Source organism: Montipora foliosa, chromosome 1, assembly GCF_036669935.1.
Source record: "Montipora foliosa isolate CH-2021 chromosome 1, ASM3666993v2, whole genome shotgun sequence".
Lineage (NCBI taxonomy): Eukaryota > Metazoa > Cnidaria > Anthozoa > Scleractinia > Acroporidae > Montipora > Montipora foliosa.
Genome location: NC_090869.1, coordinates 72,330,232 through 72,346,104, shown reverse-complemented (window position 1 = coordinate 72,346,104; position 15,873 = coordinate 72,330,232). Strand labels below are relative to the sequence as shown.

The window sequence follows — 15,873 nt, the reverse complement described above, 5'->3', positions numbered from 1 at the left end:
AATCAATTGACTTTCTTGACGATTCGAAACTTTCCTTTACTTGCTAATCTTTCGAATTAGTGTTTCTATCAGCACAAATCACGGCACAAGTGTTGGTCCAAAAAATGACACTGGAGATCTCCTTTCCAAGCGGCGACTTGAGATTGAAAATAAGCTTTCGTTTTATTTCATCTTTGTTTCTGATACCTTTAGCACAAAGTCAACAAATTTCCACTTTCGATTTCGTAGAAGCAAACATGACTGTTTTCGTCGGATTGCGCCATCAAGTGCAGGACTTGCGAACGACGTCATTCGCTTTTTGGCGCGAGACAAGTCGACCTCTCGCGACTTCGTCGCTCGCTCATTTACTTCGCGTACGAAAAATCACAATTCGCTCGCTAAAACATTTTCTCCTGGGATTATCGTGAGGTCGACTTGTGGCAAGTCTATACCCTTCCCGACTTCCATAATCTCTCTACTCTCCCCTTCTCTTTCCTTTCAACTATCCAAACCCTTCTCCTTCACTTCCCCTTTCACTTTCAACCTCTCCGCTGTCTACCCCTCCCCTCTCCCAGTCCATCCCATGCATCTGTCTCTCCTCCCTCTCTCCTTTCCACACTCTGCGCATCCCCTCCCCTCCTTTCTCCCTTTAATCCATCCTTCGCTATCCGTTCCCTCTCTTTATACTTTCTTCCTTGCGCCACACTCTCCGTACCCATTCCTTTTTATACTTCCCCGAAACCGTCATTTCATGGCCATCCATGCACCTCTTGGCTTAGATGGACTTTTCACATACCCTTCTACAATTGCTGTAGAAAAGCATGCGAAGCTATAGTAGCTGCTGTAATGTTCCGATCTGCAGCAGAAGACGTATTACGTGAAATCGTCAAACGTTGCCCATTCAGTTCATTAAAAAAAATGACACTCACCAAATTCACTTGTTTGATTGTCGAATGGCATTGACTCATTTAAGCAGGCAGCAGCGACAAAATTTTCGCAAAGATCTGAAGTCATCATTGCATTTTCTTGTCGTTCTATGTCAGGTTCGTCCTTATCAGAAGATTTGATTAAGGTATCCATCATATTACGCATAAATGAAACCCATTTCTGAAGAAAAATAATGTTACGGCATTCGTGTTCATTGTTTTCTGAACTAATTCTGAGAGCTGTTGTAATAGCTGTATCCTTACGATGAGTACAGTACAGAGGTTTAGCAAAGGGACGACACCAAAGAGGTTTATTGAGTGAAAAATGAGTATTGTGTGCTTGGCATGCATTTTTGTACAATTACTGCATTTGAGGTTTCCATAGTTTCAAAGCCGAGGTGACAATGATGTAAAGTGAAATGTGAATGGTCGAACAAAGACGCCAATGAGAGATCGTATGTTTCTGTCCACCAACTTGGCGGCGAAGACCTAACGTGAAAACTATCTGGGGCCGGTTGTTTGAAGCATGGTTAGCGCTAACCCGCGTTAAATACCATGGAAACCTATAGGTTCTGATACCTCTTAACCAACGGTTAGCGCTAACCAGGCTTCGAGCAACCGGCCCCTGGACAACAGTCAAAAAGTCTTAAACTTTGTATGATACAAACAGGTTAAAATAGTCACACAACAGTGACGATGGCTGAGATTATATTAAGTCGTGCAGGGAGTGCGGCCCAGTGGTTAGGGTCCTAGTCTTGGGATCAGGAGATCCCGTCTTTAAGACCCGTTCTGACCACTCGTTGAATTTGTTCCTTGTAGTCCCTGGTTCAACTACACTTGTAAATAACCAAATGGTTGGCCTGCGGCCAGTTGGGATCCTTAACAGTTGCTGTTGTTCTTTTTGGTCATTTCATTTATCATGTTTCAATGGTGCTGAAAAGCCCCTATGGGGGACTGGGTATGTATTGTATTGTCGCGTTTTCGTTGGTGTCGCATTCTACAAGAATCTGCTGTGTAAAGCAACCAAATCTCAACTGAGTTCTTTGGAAAACGTCAACACACTACGGCAAATTTTAGTTTTCTTCCTAAAATCCAGTTCGTGTTTTTATGGTTTTCATCTGACGTCACGGAGGCCACGATGGTGTACAATGTCTTTTGGAAATTTGACTCTATTGTTTTGCAAAATTTGTTGGGCCATTTTCTATTGTTTTGTTCACCAACATGGCCGTGTCATCACGTGGATTTAGACCTAGAATAACTGGGTTTGTTTGTAAAAGATGAACGATCAATGAAATGATCACGAATAAGTTTGTTAAACGTGAACTTGGCATCGCAGAATGATTCAGAAATGCTTACCACCGAAGTGAATCTATTTAATTAACACCTATAGCTATTACCTTTCTCGTGATTGTATTTCCTTCGAGCATGTTGCAAAACTTCGAGACAAGTACCTAATAAAAAAAAAAAACGTTTCGCTAGTTCAATACAAAGGCTACCCTACTTTGCAGTTGTTCATACCCGCCAGAGGTCATGTTAAGATTTCAGCTGGGGATTCGTATGGTCCGCCGTGCATTGCTCGCAGCTTCGCTTATAGCCCCTTTCTTGGCATTTTGTGGCTATGCCTTCTTAAATGGTTTTCTTGCGACTCGGGGACGCGAGTTAGCTACGGAAATCTTCTTCTGTCCAAAGCCCGGTGTGTCTCTGAAAAGCCTCAATTTTGTGTTTTCCCAGCCACCGATGTAACGCCACTGTTCACCATCTTTACGGGCCTTGTGTGAACGCAGGCTTATTTACAACAAGAAGCCTATAAGGGCGTATCCGTGGGATGCAAAAACACTTAACACAAATTGTCCAGTTACAGTGAACTACAACCACGGGTAAACTTCGGAAAATGGCGAATGTTTACCAAAAAGATAAATCTGTCATTTAATTAACAGAAATAGAGGTTATCTCTTATTATTAATGCTATTATCACTGGGGCCATCATGTACAAACGCCTCTTATTCCCTTGAGATTTAAATTGAGAATTTCCGTGCATCTGTTGTTCCATGGGAGAACCCTATTTGCATAATTTGTTACCATTTTGGTATAAATAGGCTTGTTTTATCCCGTTTATTCCTCTTTTTGGCTTTGAACGGACGTCGGGCGTTCGACCCTCCCACCTCCCCACAGCGATCGCCAGCGTGTTGCCATGACTCCCACTCCTTCCACCTCCGGGCTCGCCTCTTCCGACAACTTACTTCTGCCCAGGGTGTTTGGGAGTGTGGGCTCCCAGTGATAATTCTTTAGTACTAGATACGGAACATTTAGGTAAAAAATTATAGGGATCAGGATATTTGAGGGGAAAATTGACGAGATACGGGATATTATAAAAATAGGCACGCATTGCGTACGTGTGGTAGTGCAATCGCACTGCTGAGAGCCAATCAGATTGCAAGGATCACCGGTAATTTCTAAATGGATGTAATAAGAAAAGTTATCATCAGCTAAAAACATTTTGGGAGATTTTCGCTACGTTTAGTTTTTTTATCGCACTTTTGGTTGTACAAGTAAAATCGCAAAAACGAAAATGACATCGATTTTAGCGGCCGCCTGTGATCAAAGTTACCTTCCGTGTTACCAACAACTCATGAAACAAAGGATACATCTGTGACAAAATGACGGCAAGACACCGGGGTTTTGTTCGTTTTCATGTTTTTTTTCTTTTAAGCGTTGTAAGGTTCGACAAGATGGGCGCGAATTTAGCACAAAGGTCACAATCCTTGATGCTAGTCTAAGTGTCAACTAATATTAAGCCCCTTCGAATGGGGACAGTACTTGGATGGGGGACCACTGCGAAGTCCTCGTGACGTCGACAGCTGTTTTTTTTTAACTTGATGTCATTTTTTATTTTGTTTGTCAGTTGAAAGCGATTATGTTATCTCATTTCTACGTCGAACGAACGACTGAACAAACTGGTTCGCAAGAAGCATGTCGATTGGAGTATTCGTTCAATGCAAAATAATGTTCACACAAGAACGAAACAAGATCTAGATATTTCGTAGATTGGATTCACCCGAGCGGAGCTTAATTCAATATCCGTGGGGTATGCACATTTGTGACTACGAACAGGAAAAAAAAAGCACTCGACAGGTAATAAATGTTCATCAATATTCATACTTCATTATTTTTTCAATAAAACTATACCTTGGGGCTTCTTCTTGTCCCATTTCCTTGAGTTTTTCCTTTCCATTTAATCAAGAAAATTAAAAATAAACATAAAAATTAAGACTTATCTCGTTTGGAAAAAAAATTGAGAGCGAGAAAGAAAGGCCGTTGGCAAAAGATGAGTTGGGTTCTAGAATAAAGAGATCTATGATCACAATTTTCAAAGGTTCATGCCTTGACGCATGACAGTACAACTGCAGCGAAATCGGTCGCTTTTAATAAACATTAGTCGAAAAAACATTAGGACGATTTGTTCGTCTTCAGTGTGAAAACGGCCATTATTATTGAAATTATGACTGCCGATAAGCACTGTAATACAGCGCCAAGACGGTTTTTTGGACATCAAGATTCCTCTTTCTTGGCAGTATTAGTCTTTTGACTTTAATTTTTTTGTAGCTCAACCTTAATTTGTTTCCTTAATTTACTGGCCGAAAACACCACCAAAGGGATAAGACAAAATAGAATTTGCCAAAAATATATATCCCCGAGATCTAAAGTGAATTTCATTTCCCTCCCTTCGCATACACTCCTTTGTGGAAAATGAGCCTAAATCACAAACCACAAAATGTATTTTTTTTTTGTCCGTGACATTAATTTGCGGTTTATATATATTTTATTGACCTATGATAAAGGCCGTACTGGGAGAATATCGGCCCGAGGTCTTGATAGTGCGGACCGAGCGCATTGAGGGCCCACACGCACTTGCTGCACTTATCTACAGGACCTGTTTTCAATTCGCACCACAAACTATAATGTCAGGAATTTAGAAATGAAACTTCATTTGCGCAAACCAAATACCAACTATTTCAAAAAGAGTTTTAGATACAGTGCGGCCTCAAAATGGCACAGCTTACCCAACGTACGATCGAATCAGTTAAATCTTTTCAAAAAGAAATAAACCGATTTTATGAAAATGAGGGTTAGGCAACCTTGTAAAACAGTATTTTTATTACTAGAGTAGATACTGAATTTTATTGTACTATACCTATTGTATTTTTACTATAGGTTTTACCTTGTTAAAATAAAGCATGTATGGATGTATTTATGTGTGGTAGCGGAACGGCGCTTCTGTATAGAGACTCCTGTAGAAAAGATCGATGCGGGCGAGAAAGAATCTTTTGAATTTTTTGAGTGGATCGATCAACAGCCCTGTTCACACAACCTCCGCTCGTACACCGAGCTCCGATGAGCACAAGGTTCCTCCGAGTACCTTTGAATCGGAGTTCGCAGATAATCTGGAGTCCATAGCTCTATGTCGAGAGCAGCATATCTTATCAGCCTGGACTTTAACATCCATGTGGATAATGTGTTGGACGCTGATTGCAAAAGACTGATAGATTTACTGAAGTCATACGGACTTCAACAACACATCACTGGCCCAACTCACAAACATGACCACGCCCTTGACCTTAATCATTACACGCCAATCTGATCAGTTGCTTGGGGCGCGTTCTTTTGGTACTATTCCGGAATAGGAAGACACGGAATAGACGGCATTCGTGTTCTTTTGGGACCTATTCCGGTTTCAGAATGAACGGAATACTATTCCCTTCATTCTGCTCCCGATAGCAGAATGAACGGAATGACCGGAATATCAGTTCACTCCGAATAGGCAGAATATGCGTTATTTAGGGAATCTTTGGGCGGGAAATGATACGCGGCCGGCCGGTCGCCCGCCGGCAGCTTGAAAATTGTAAAAACTTGAATGGAATAGCGATCCAAAATGTATACCGTAGAAGCAGGTATGCTTGACTTCTGTTCTGTTTCTTTACCGGTGCTAGAAAAAGAAGAGCTATCAGTTTGTGTTATTTTAAAAAAAGTGCCCTTGCTTGGGCCAAAAGAAATGACGTTGGCATTAATTGGTTTCCTCTACAAACCCTTGTATCCGAGCATATTTACGCCGCCGTCTTGCACTACGCAAAGCACTCACAAGCACAAAAAATTCTTCTTCATCTTTCTCCATTAAGGTTTTTAGCAATTGGAGGAAATTTCTGTCATTTATCTACTTTGTGAAATGTATTATGTTAAAGTTTATTTATTAAAAAAAAAAAATTAAGAAAACCGAAAAATCGAGGAAACCGGCAAAAAAACTGGTACTTATGGCCATATATCACCATTTCGTGTTCCAAACTTTCGGGAACCTTTTTCAGTCGCGGTGCCAACGCTGAACTGGGGCATGCACAGATACAATAGTTCCCAGGTCACCTTCGCTAATAGTATTCCGTTTTCAGAATATGCGTTTCTTGCGAGTTGATATTCCACGAATTCTGTTATTCCTAATCCGGAATGAGAATAGCCAGGATTCTCCCCGCGCTTAGGCCGGTATATTTCAGACCATGCAGCCGTGCTGTGCTCTATCCGCTCTGTTAAGCCACCACTTACTGCACGGAACGTTTCCTACAGAAAGCTGCACTTAGTTAACGCAGAATCCCTCAATGAGGACTTGGCTTCTTCTGAGTTATGCAAGAATCCATCAGATGACCTTCAGGAACTCGTAACATATTATAATGACACCCTGCAAGCTCTCTTGGATGCAAGCATGACGTCCCTTAGCGACGGCGGGTGCATGAAAAATTCTTACAAAGAAATCAAATAAGAGCAGAATCCAGTCTTTCTGCTTGCTTTCCTTTTATCAACTAACGTGCCTATCCTGTGGCTAATAAACACCTCCCAGATAAAAGGTACAACAAATTATCTACGGGTAGCACCTCACCATTTTACTTTATTTAACAATTATTCGCAGAAGACGAGATGAATATTCGTCTCGGTTTTTATTCACCGATATTCGCAGAGCCCGAGGTGAATAATTGTTTTAATATAATTACATATAGGTGATTATTTGAAAAAAAATATGCTGTTTCTTTAAAACAATTAATTTTTTCCTCTGTCACTTCGACAAGAACGAGTCGAATATTCACCTTAAGCAGGTGCGACTCGACAGTTCAAGTTGTTCTATTTTTCTCGGGAGTCAGTGAGTTTTTACCCTTGGCACCTGACGCATTCTCCTCCAATCGAAAACGTATTTGAGTTTAGAGGTATAACAAATCAATTCAATTGCTATCACTCGACTAAAGAATTTACATACCTTTTTTGCACCGTCTTGCCTTGGGCCATCTTGCTTTTAGCCATCTTGGTGCTCTGGCTTTACCCATACACAGAACAGATATATTGCAGTGTTTAACGCAGTGAGGGGATTGGGATTTATTTCCCTCTGTCATTAACCCTAGTGGTAGATAACAGTCAGGAATTGCATGATTTGACGGCTTGTCGCAGATATTTTGTCGTTGAGCGCTGCCTCCACCACAACAGCATACTGAGGATGCAAAACCGCGAAAATAATATATTCGTAAGATTGACTCGGAAATGTGAGTGAAATGTGAAATAATGTTGAACAGTGTTTAAGTCTTACCAAGATTCCAATCATATATTGTTTCAGCAACTGAAAGAGAGGTACCAAAAGTTTTTCTTAGTTAAGGCTCTGATGTCTCCCTCCTCCCCACCCCTAATTAATTTAAAGTTCACCCAAACCTTGCTTCCTGTATTTGTCGGCAATCGGGAAGCGTGCTGGGGAGCATGAATCTTGGATGTTCTCACATGCTTATGTGTTCTCATATTTGTGCATAGCGCCCGCAGGTAACCTGGGGATGAGGCTACCTCGTGGTGAAGAAACGTTGCTTGATGTTATCTTTCACCAAGAAAAAATAAAGAGGGACGAGGGGGAATCCCCCCCCCCCCCCCCCATACATGCCCTTAGATCGACTCCCACGCTGTACAGATCCCAAGGAGATTAGGCAACAACCAATCATGTGGCCGGAATGTGTTCGACGTGGATAGCCCACGCTCAGGGAACACATTCCCGCTATATGATTGGCATTGTGTTACTTATTTTAAAATTTATATTTATTAATAAACAGTAAAAACGACGTTTTAACTGCTCTTCGAGAATTAGAGCTCGAAACATCTTTAAAAGTTAAGGATTTTTTCGCTGATGATTTTTGTCCAGTTGCTTTTTTCCCTTTTCTGGCTTGAGGACTTCCATCTGGCGATGAAATAGTTTGTGGCAAAAGCCGCTTGAATCTACCAGAATGGTCATCAACTTCCATCACAGCCGCCAGTTATCCTTCTCTCTTTTCAAGTCTGAGGCGATTAAGGTATGGAAATGAAATGCGTTCCGTATTTTCCTACCACAGGCATAACATACTCGATCAGAGAACGTGTCTGATTTTTCAATTTCCAGTCCAATATGTGAACAGTGTTCTGCCAAAGTCAGACCTTGTATGCATCCTTCGCGCTTCGAGACCTTGAAAAGGTTTTGCGTTGAAATATACGAATTTTTTTTTAATTCCCCTTATTTAATCTTCAGCGGACAACAACACAATCTACAATTATCATTGACGCTTGAAATAGCCCGTTGAACATTGGCAGGCTTTTTCGGCGTATCGCCCTTCGTAGCCATCGAAAAAGACGAAAGAGCATGAGGATTTGTTTTGATTTCTTGCCAAACGCGCCACACTTTCGTGAAGTTTCATATTACTATCAAGCCTATGATTGGCTGAGAAAATTGAAACCAGACAAGTTGTCACCGCTGGTGTCAAAATGATGTGAAGGGGGCGGCAGTCAAAAACCCCTCGAATCCGGACAGGCGGTTTTTATTTTTCTCGCGGCTTCGCCGCTCGTTCTCGCGTGCTTCGCGCGCGAATTTCACGGCTTCGCCACTCGTGCGCCCGGCTCGACAAAAAACCGCCGTGCTACGCAGGCTAAATTTTCTAACGATTGACAATTTGTGCATTTAGGGTTCTGTTCACACTGAACCACGCTGAATGTACGAAAATACGACGCTGTTAACACCTTGATCGTCTAAATTTTTCCATGGTAGTAGCGCTCTGCACATGAACAGATAGTAAAGCCACTGACTGAGGTTAAACTTTAATCCTGTGTGTCAGTTTCGTGTGAACAGAACGAAAATATTGCAAGGTTCCGTGCGCAGAAAATGTCTGGTCAAGTTTTTCAACAGATAAAAAAACCGTTCACGTGTGATTTATAAATTTACTTATGCTTGCTGTAATGCTTGCTATATCGGCGAAAACTGGTCGTCATTTTTCCACACGCGTTCGTGAACATCTCTCTTCGGACAAGTCCTCACACATCGTCAAACATTTACTGCGCTCAGAACGTTGTCGTCAATCTTGCTCTGCGGATTGTTTCGAAATCCTTGATTCCGCCCCTACTAAATTTCAACTTAAACTCAAGGAGGCTATGCATATAAATTGGGAAAAGCATAATTTAAACCAACAAGTTCATCACATCAACGTGACACTTATGCTTTAGGCTCTACATTCTCTCAAAGACTGTAACGCACTAAAATATGTAATTCTTGTCACTTAATCATAATTAATTATGCATGTTTCGCCTAGTTGTTATATAGTCCTAATGGTTTTTCAAATATTCTGTAACTGACGATGATGTTCGTAACATCGAAACATGTCTTGGAAATTAAAAAATGTCGTAATTTTCTTAAAGATGACTCCTATAATAATTTGATCATATTGACGGACAGTGAGGACTATAGGTGCCCGTATAAAGGGTATAAAGGAAATTTTCTAAAACAGACAAACGGCGACAAAATTAGTAGAGGCAGTTGCCAACAGAGCACACTGGCAACCATACAGTCATACATTTTTTGCAAAGACAACTTGTCCAAAAAGTACTTTTCTGGGATACCCCTCACTCTCCCCCCTAATCAATGTTGTACCGCTGTTGACAAGGCTAGTAGGAAACAGAAGAGAACACAACATTGTCCCGGGGATGCGGGGGAGGGGCCCATTTTCGCACCGAGCTTGAAATAGACCCTATATAAAGGATAAGAGTGTCTCAACAATTTTGAGGCCCATTGTTGGAATTATTCTAGACTCCCATCTTAATTTCAAAGAGCATGTTCACTAAGCAAAAAAATTTCTAGAGGCATTGCATTAAACTGTGTCATCAGATCTCTCCTTAATTCTTTTCTGAAACATCCGTATCATTCTCTTGTTTACCATTTCTTACTATACGTAAGTCATGGTTTCTTTGGGCGCCGGAGAAGACAATTAGTCACATGTAGTTATGAATTTTCTTATGATTGGTCTGTCCTTGGGATACATTTCCTTTGTTGAAATTGTTGTTATAAATCTTCTTAGAATTTGTGTTCGAAGCCTACATTTTTAGTCGCAAATGACCAAATCTCCCAGAATGCATGCAGTAAATATCCTTCTCAAACAAACTTCTGTCTCTCCTTTCTGGAAAAATATTAAATTCTAACGAGATACGAAATACTGTAGCCTTCGCCTACAATTGTGATCTGCTGAAGTACGAAGCTGTATGCAAAATACCAAAAGCGATTTGCAATTTCTTTCACGTATCAATCAATGTTTGGCAAGATTAAATGAAGCTTCTCCTCATTCCCGCCAAGGAAACCCCTAATATCGGCAGTAAACAGTTTGATTGCCCAATCACATTACTAAATATCAAATGGCGTCAAAGCGAAATGCCAATCGCTTTCAGAAAGTTCCATGGAGAGATGACGTTGTTTGCATCTGCGTTCGCTAAGCCAATTCACTCTAGGAAATACTTATCACTGGAGAATTACCTCCTCTCAGAGCTGAAAAAAGAGTCATATGACACGGCCTAGAAAAAGACGACTTAACTAAAGTTTCCTTTTTACCCTTTCATGTCACAAAGGAGACTGAACTAGCAATGTTCCAGTACATCATCATCCATCGCATTCTGCCCACCGATGGTTAATTACATAATTTGTGACAGATACGCAAAAAGTGCGCTTTTTTTACAAAACATTGACATGAATTTTGTTCCCGTAGCTACTCTGGAAACAGTGTGTAAGGGCTTAGTTCAGCCATATTTTGAATACCGCTCTCCTTTGTGGGACACCTGCGGCAAATTATTGAAAGATGAGCTACAAAGAGTTTATTGACTCTCTTTCTTGGGAAACACTTTATGATTGACGGCGTTATGCAAAGTCAATTCTAATGAAGGTATAAAGTATTAAATATGACTACACCGTCCCCGGCCGCAGGAACTCTTTTGTTAGAAGGAACGTCGATCAGGTTAATTACCATCTACGCAATAGGGCAACTGATCTGACACTTCCTAAACCGAAAAAGGAATCTCTAAAAAGAAGTTTTAAATTTAGTGGTGCTATGCTTTGGAACCAGCTCTTGAATGAAGCAAAACTCGTCGCCGTGTCAATCCCTTTATTTAAGAAGCTTATTAGAAAGTAGTTGAGTCTTGCTAAGATGTATATTGTTATACCAGTTTTTTCTATAATAGTAGAAATATCAGTAGCAAAGGTAAATTTTAGTATTAGTTTAGCATTTTAATATACGGCTGTTTGTGTCAACACGCCCTCCATGGAAACCAGCTGAGAGTTGTTGGAGCTAGCGTGTTTCTCTTTTGATTTGAATATTTTAAAAATAAAGAATTACCTACCTACCTACCTACCTATCTACCTAAGATGCGCACTAGAAATGAATAAAATATGATTATGATTATGATTATTATTATTATGATTATTATTATTATTATTATTATTATTAATTAGTTTTTGCTTCTCTTGGACCTACATCGTTAGAGTTGGAATGTTCGTTAGGCTTTAGTGTTACGATATTTTGTCTTGGTTTGTTTAATTTGTATGCTATCGTTAATATGTATTGCTAACTCGCATAGTATTTTTAATGATCAATAGACAGGTGAGTCCGTTTAGTGTCGTTATGTTGGCAGTAGTAGTGGTAGTGGTAGTAGTCAATTTTGTAAGTAGTGTAAAATGTAAATAAAAAACTAAAAAAAGAAAAAAATAAAGATCTCCTTTCGAACAACCTGATTGCATTTGTACATCGACACCAGCCGCTAAATTTGTTTTCGGCAGAACATTTGTATCTCTTAAAATACTAAAATTTCGGGTAAGATATTCTCGAATCAAACCTGACACATAGCGGTCGAAACGTCCTCGGTTTCCCCAACTATTAAAACCCAAAAAACTAATATTCATGTTACAGAGGTACTTACGCGAAAATACTCCCAGACAAGCAATTCCAAAAACCGCCACTAAACATATTATATTTTTCATAACTTTGACGCCGACTTTCGGCAGAACGGACAACTCTTGCTCCACACAGTTTAAAAGGCAGATGTCAATTGATTTTAGATTTTGTTTTTCCTTAATTACTTCGAAAACTTTACCAGCGGTGAGCCTTCGTCGGCTGTTGAACACACACGCAAATTGACGGCTTCAGTTGACGGCTTTTAATTACCACTACCAATAGTATATGCAAACTACTCTCTTTTATTTGTAAGAACATCGAATTTTGGGGGCGAGGTTGAGCGTCCTTAATTTTTTTTTTTTTTGCTATTTGATGTTTGAGCCCGAAAATGCTCTTGCAGTTGTGTGGTTGGACTACAAAGTGATTGTTCTTAAGTGTATCATCCAATAAGAACACGCTCATCACGAAAAACAAATAAGCAAATCATGAAATAAGTTGTTGTCAACTAACCGGATATATTCTTTTTATGTTCTTAAAATGTTGCTTAATAGAGCCTAAACGTTCCTATAAAAAAAGATTTTCAGTTGATAAAAGACATGAGTGTAAACTCAAACTGCTATTTTCTCAATACTATTCAAAACAGAAATGGTCGAACCGATTCGTGCGTGCTTCGTCTAGAGAGAAAACATCTTCGTGAAATTCCAAAGGGTTTATTACTAAAAGATTCTTAGCTGCTGGTCATTTACAATTTGCAAGGAGAAATCCGTTGGTCCCTAGTTTCTACAGATGGTGAGCTAAAACTCCCGAATGGGGAATTCCATCCGGATCCAGATTCTCCCAAATTTATTGAGATAGATTTGGGGTAAAAGTAAGAGGAAAGGCATAAAAGATAATGTGAAACAACATCGATTTTTTATTCAATAAACCCAATTTTTTTTTACAGAAAACCCAAGTTTAGTTTAATACCCAGCCAAACGACTCTAGCAGCTGCGAACACCAGCAATAACGTCCGCCTTCTCAGTCTCAATTTCAACTTCACGGAAATTCTGCTTAGCTCATTTCACAAATGTCACACTATGGAAATTGCACTCTGTGTGTTTGTCTGGCCATATCGACACTATATTCGAGAAAATTAATTCTCAGATATACACGTTAAACGCGACGACGCACAATAAAAAGCGTGGGGGATGATTTGTCAATGGGACGCTTTCAATCAACCTCTAGAGACGCCAATAACAATAGAGAAATGTACGACTTCTGGTGGACGAACAAAAGAAGCTGATGAGAGATCTTTTGTTTTCGTCCACCGACATGGCTGCGATGACGTCACGTGAAAACTTCCAATCAACCGTGGTTCTACGCAGAGCTCTGTGATAATTTGTGCGATTGAAGGGGCACTGTTACGGCGTTCGTAACGATTTTTGGTTGAAACTTGCGAAAGTCCATTAGTAAACACCTTGATCTCATGAAAATGGCTTCTACATCACTTTCAAGTGAAACAGGCACAGGGGCGGATCTAGGAGGGAGAGAGGAAAACCGGACAACCCACAGAAAAACCTCTCGGAGCCGAGTAAAGAGAGATATGTCCAGAAATGTACGCAATTGCAAGAATAACAAAGATGACAAAACATTTGTAAGGTATTAACGAAAATAACAAATACAGTCACAAAAATAACAAATGAAGCAAACGACAGCAGTAAGAATAACAATTCTTTAAGGCAGAGAAGGGAAGCGGGCCCCACAAACATAACAAAAATAAGGAAAATAACAAATTTAGCAAAAATAACATATCAAGCAAGAGATACCAACAAGAATAACAATTCTTCAAGGCAGACAAGGGAAGGGGGACCCACAAATATCACAAAAATAACGAATATACCAAAAATAACAGATGAAGCAAGGTATAGCTGCAAGAAGTAATAGACCGTATTTATAAATGGCGGCCAATTTATAATTCTTTTGTCGAAGTGCAAATTAGACTACCAAGCCTCGATACCATACAGTGAATTGAAAAGAATTCTTGCTCTAAAATGAGGCTTGGTAGGCTAATTTGCATGTGGACAAAAGAATTATAAATGTGACCGCCATTTATGAATAAGGTCTATATTTCAAAAACAAGTGCGAGTGTTTTACCGGGTTTGCAAACACGAGAAAACTGATGAAAGCCCGAGGCCGTTATGCCGAGGGCTTTCATTGTTTTCGAGTGTTTGGAAACCCCGGTAAAACACGAAGGACGAGTTTTTGAAATATATTCTCAATCGGCGCCTAATTGCAAACAAAAGAAAACAAAAGAACAAAAAAAAAATGACAAAAGTAAGCAAAAATCACTTAAGCATGTGATTTTTGTCTTCTTTTGTTTAATCAGCGCACAGTTTGTGATGATAATGTCTGTGTTTTTCACAACTGAAGCTTGTTTATTTCAAGTAGTCACAATTTGCATTCACTGGCGCCCTGCTAGTTCCGAAACAAGGACGGGTTAGCTGAGGATGAATCTTGCCGGTTTCGACCGCCCAAAAGTGTGCAAGAAGAAGATTCTTTGCTTGTACAGTCCAAGCCTAAAAGTACACAGTACAAAGACAAGGGGGTCGTTGAGGTTTTCAGAACATGGCAAGCAGCGCGCGAGCAAAACTTCTGTATAATTGACCCGGGAAGCGTGTTCAAAGATTACGATCTCCACCGTGTGCAAAATCTCGAAGAGAAGTTGGACGACCTGGATAGTATTTCCCTAAACTATTGGCTCACAAAATTCGTCCAAGAAGTTGAATTGCACTGTAAACGTAAATGTAAACAGCAAAAAATAGAAGTAATAAAGCTTTGTTTAAGTTGTGTATTGCTTTTTCTAATTGATTTCCAAACACGCTGTTCTTTACCGCGGTATCAAGGTGCATCCATGTGACCTAAATGCGGGCACGCAATTGGTTTATCACTTGCTGAATTATTAATGAGTTTAAGAATAACAATTCTTCAACGCAGACAAGCGAAGGAGGCCCTACACAACTATAACAAAAATAACGAAAATAACAAATTTGGCGAAAAAATCATGACGTAACCGTGGTTGTTGCCAAAACTCACTAATGAGTGGTTTACGTTAACGTCAAACGTATCGAACTTTGGGTTTGAAGTTTGGTTTAATAGTCTAGTGAGAGACAATAGCTTAAATTGTCTAAGTGCGAGCATCACTTCTCCATTTCGTCTGTAACCCGTACGTTAAATATAAATCTATATTCCTGCACAGCATTTTGTTATTGGCGTTCTTTTCAGGTTATTGTCCTAAAGCTAGATTGTTGTTAACTCCTTTTGTCCAGTGTTTTAGTTTGTGCCCGAATGACCAAACTTGGCTAATGAATGAGAAATCCTCAACAGAAGTTGCTTGGAGAACTATCAACTCACCTGAACAACGACATCTGGTAAGAAACTCCAGCCCACACCCCAGCGCATACCCTGGATGCCAGAGGTTATTTTCTCGCCATGAAAAGAGGGACAAAAGAGCGAGTCACGAAGCGGCGAGAAAAACCTCTGGTACAGGCTGTTAACCTTTCTGAACATGCCGCCCCAATCACATTGCGCTTTCCACTTCCAGAGTCAACCTTTGACCCTGGAGATTTCATTGGTCGATGGACAAACCGTTTTTTATAAGGATTGCCATTGGTTAAGTCGAGGGGGACGATCAAACCGGTTTTTCACTGGTGTAATACAAGAAGACTATGAACGGTACAGTAGCGATAGCG

General features: G+C 40.1%; 1 protein-coding gene across 1 annotated transcript in view; it reads right to left on the bottom strand.

Annotated features, from left to right (window-relative positions):
- LOC137980928 (latrophilin-like protein LAT-2) overlaps positions 1–15,607 on the bottom strand; it is a 40,992-nt gene extending 25,385 nt beyond the window's left edge. The window contains exons 1-6 of the mRNA XM_068828320.1: positions 15,536–15,607; positions 7,522–7,551; positions 7,198–7,425; positions 4,092–4,129; positions 2,303–2,356; positions 909–1,086 (exon numbers count right to left, since the gene is read on the bottom strand). Of these exons, the coding sequence (XP_068684421.1) occupies positions 909–1,086; positions 2,303–2,356; positions 4,092–4,129; positions 7,198–7,330 (403 nt within the window). The 5' untranslated portion in view covers positions 7,331–7,425; positions 7,522–7,551; positions 15,536–15,607. The remainder of the gene's footprint in view (positions 1–908; positions 1,087–2,302; positions 2,357–4,091; positions 4,130–7,197; positions 7,426–7,521; positions 7,552–15,535) is intronic.
- Between the last annotated feature and the right edge of the window lie 266 nt (positions 15,608–15,873).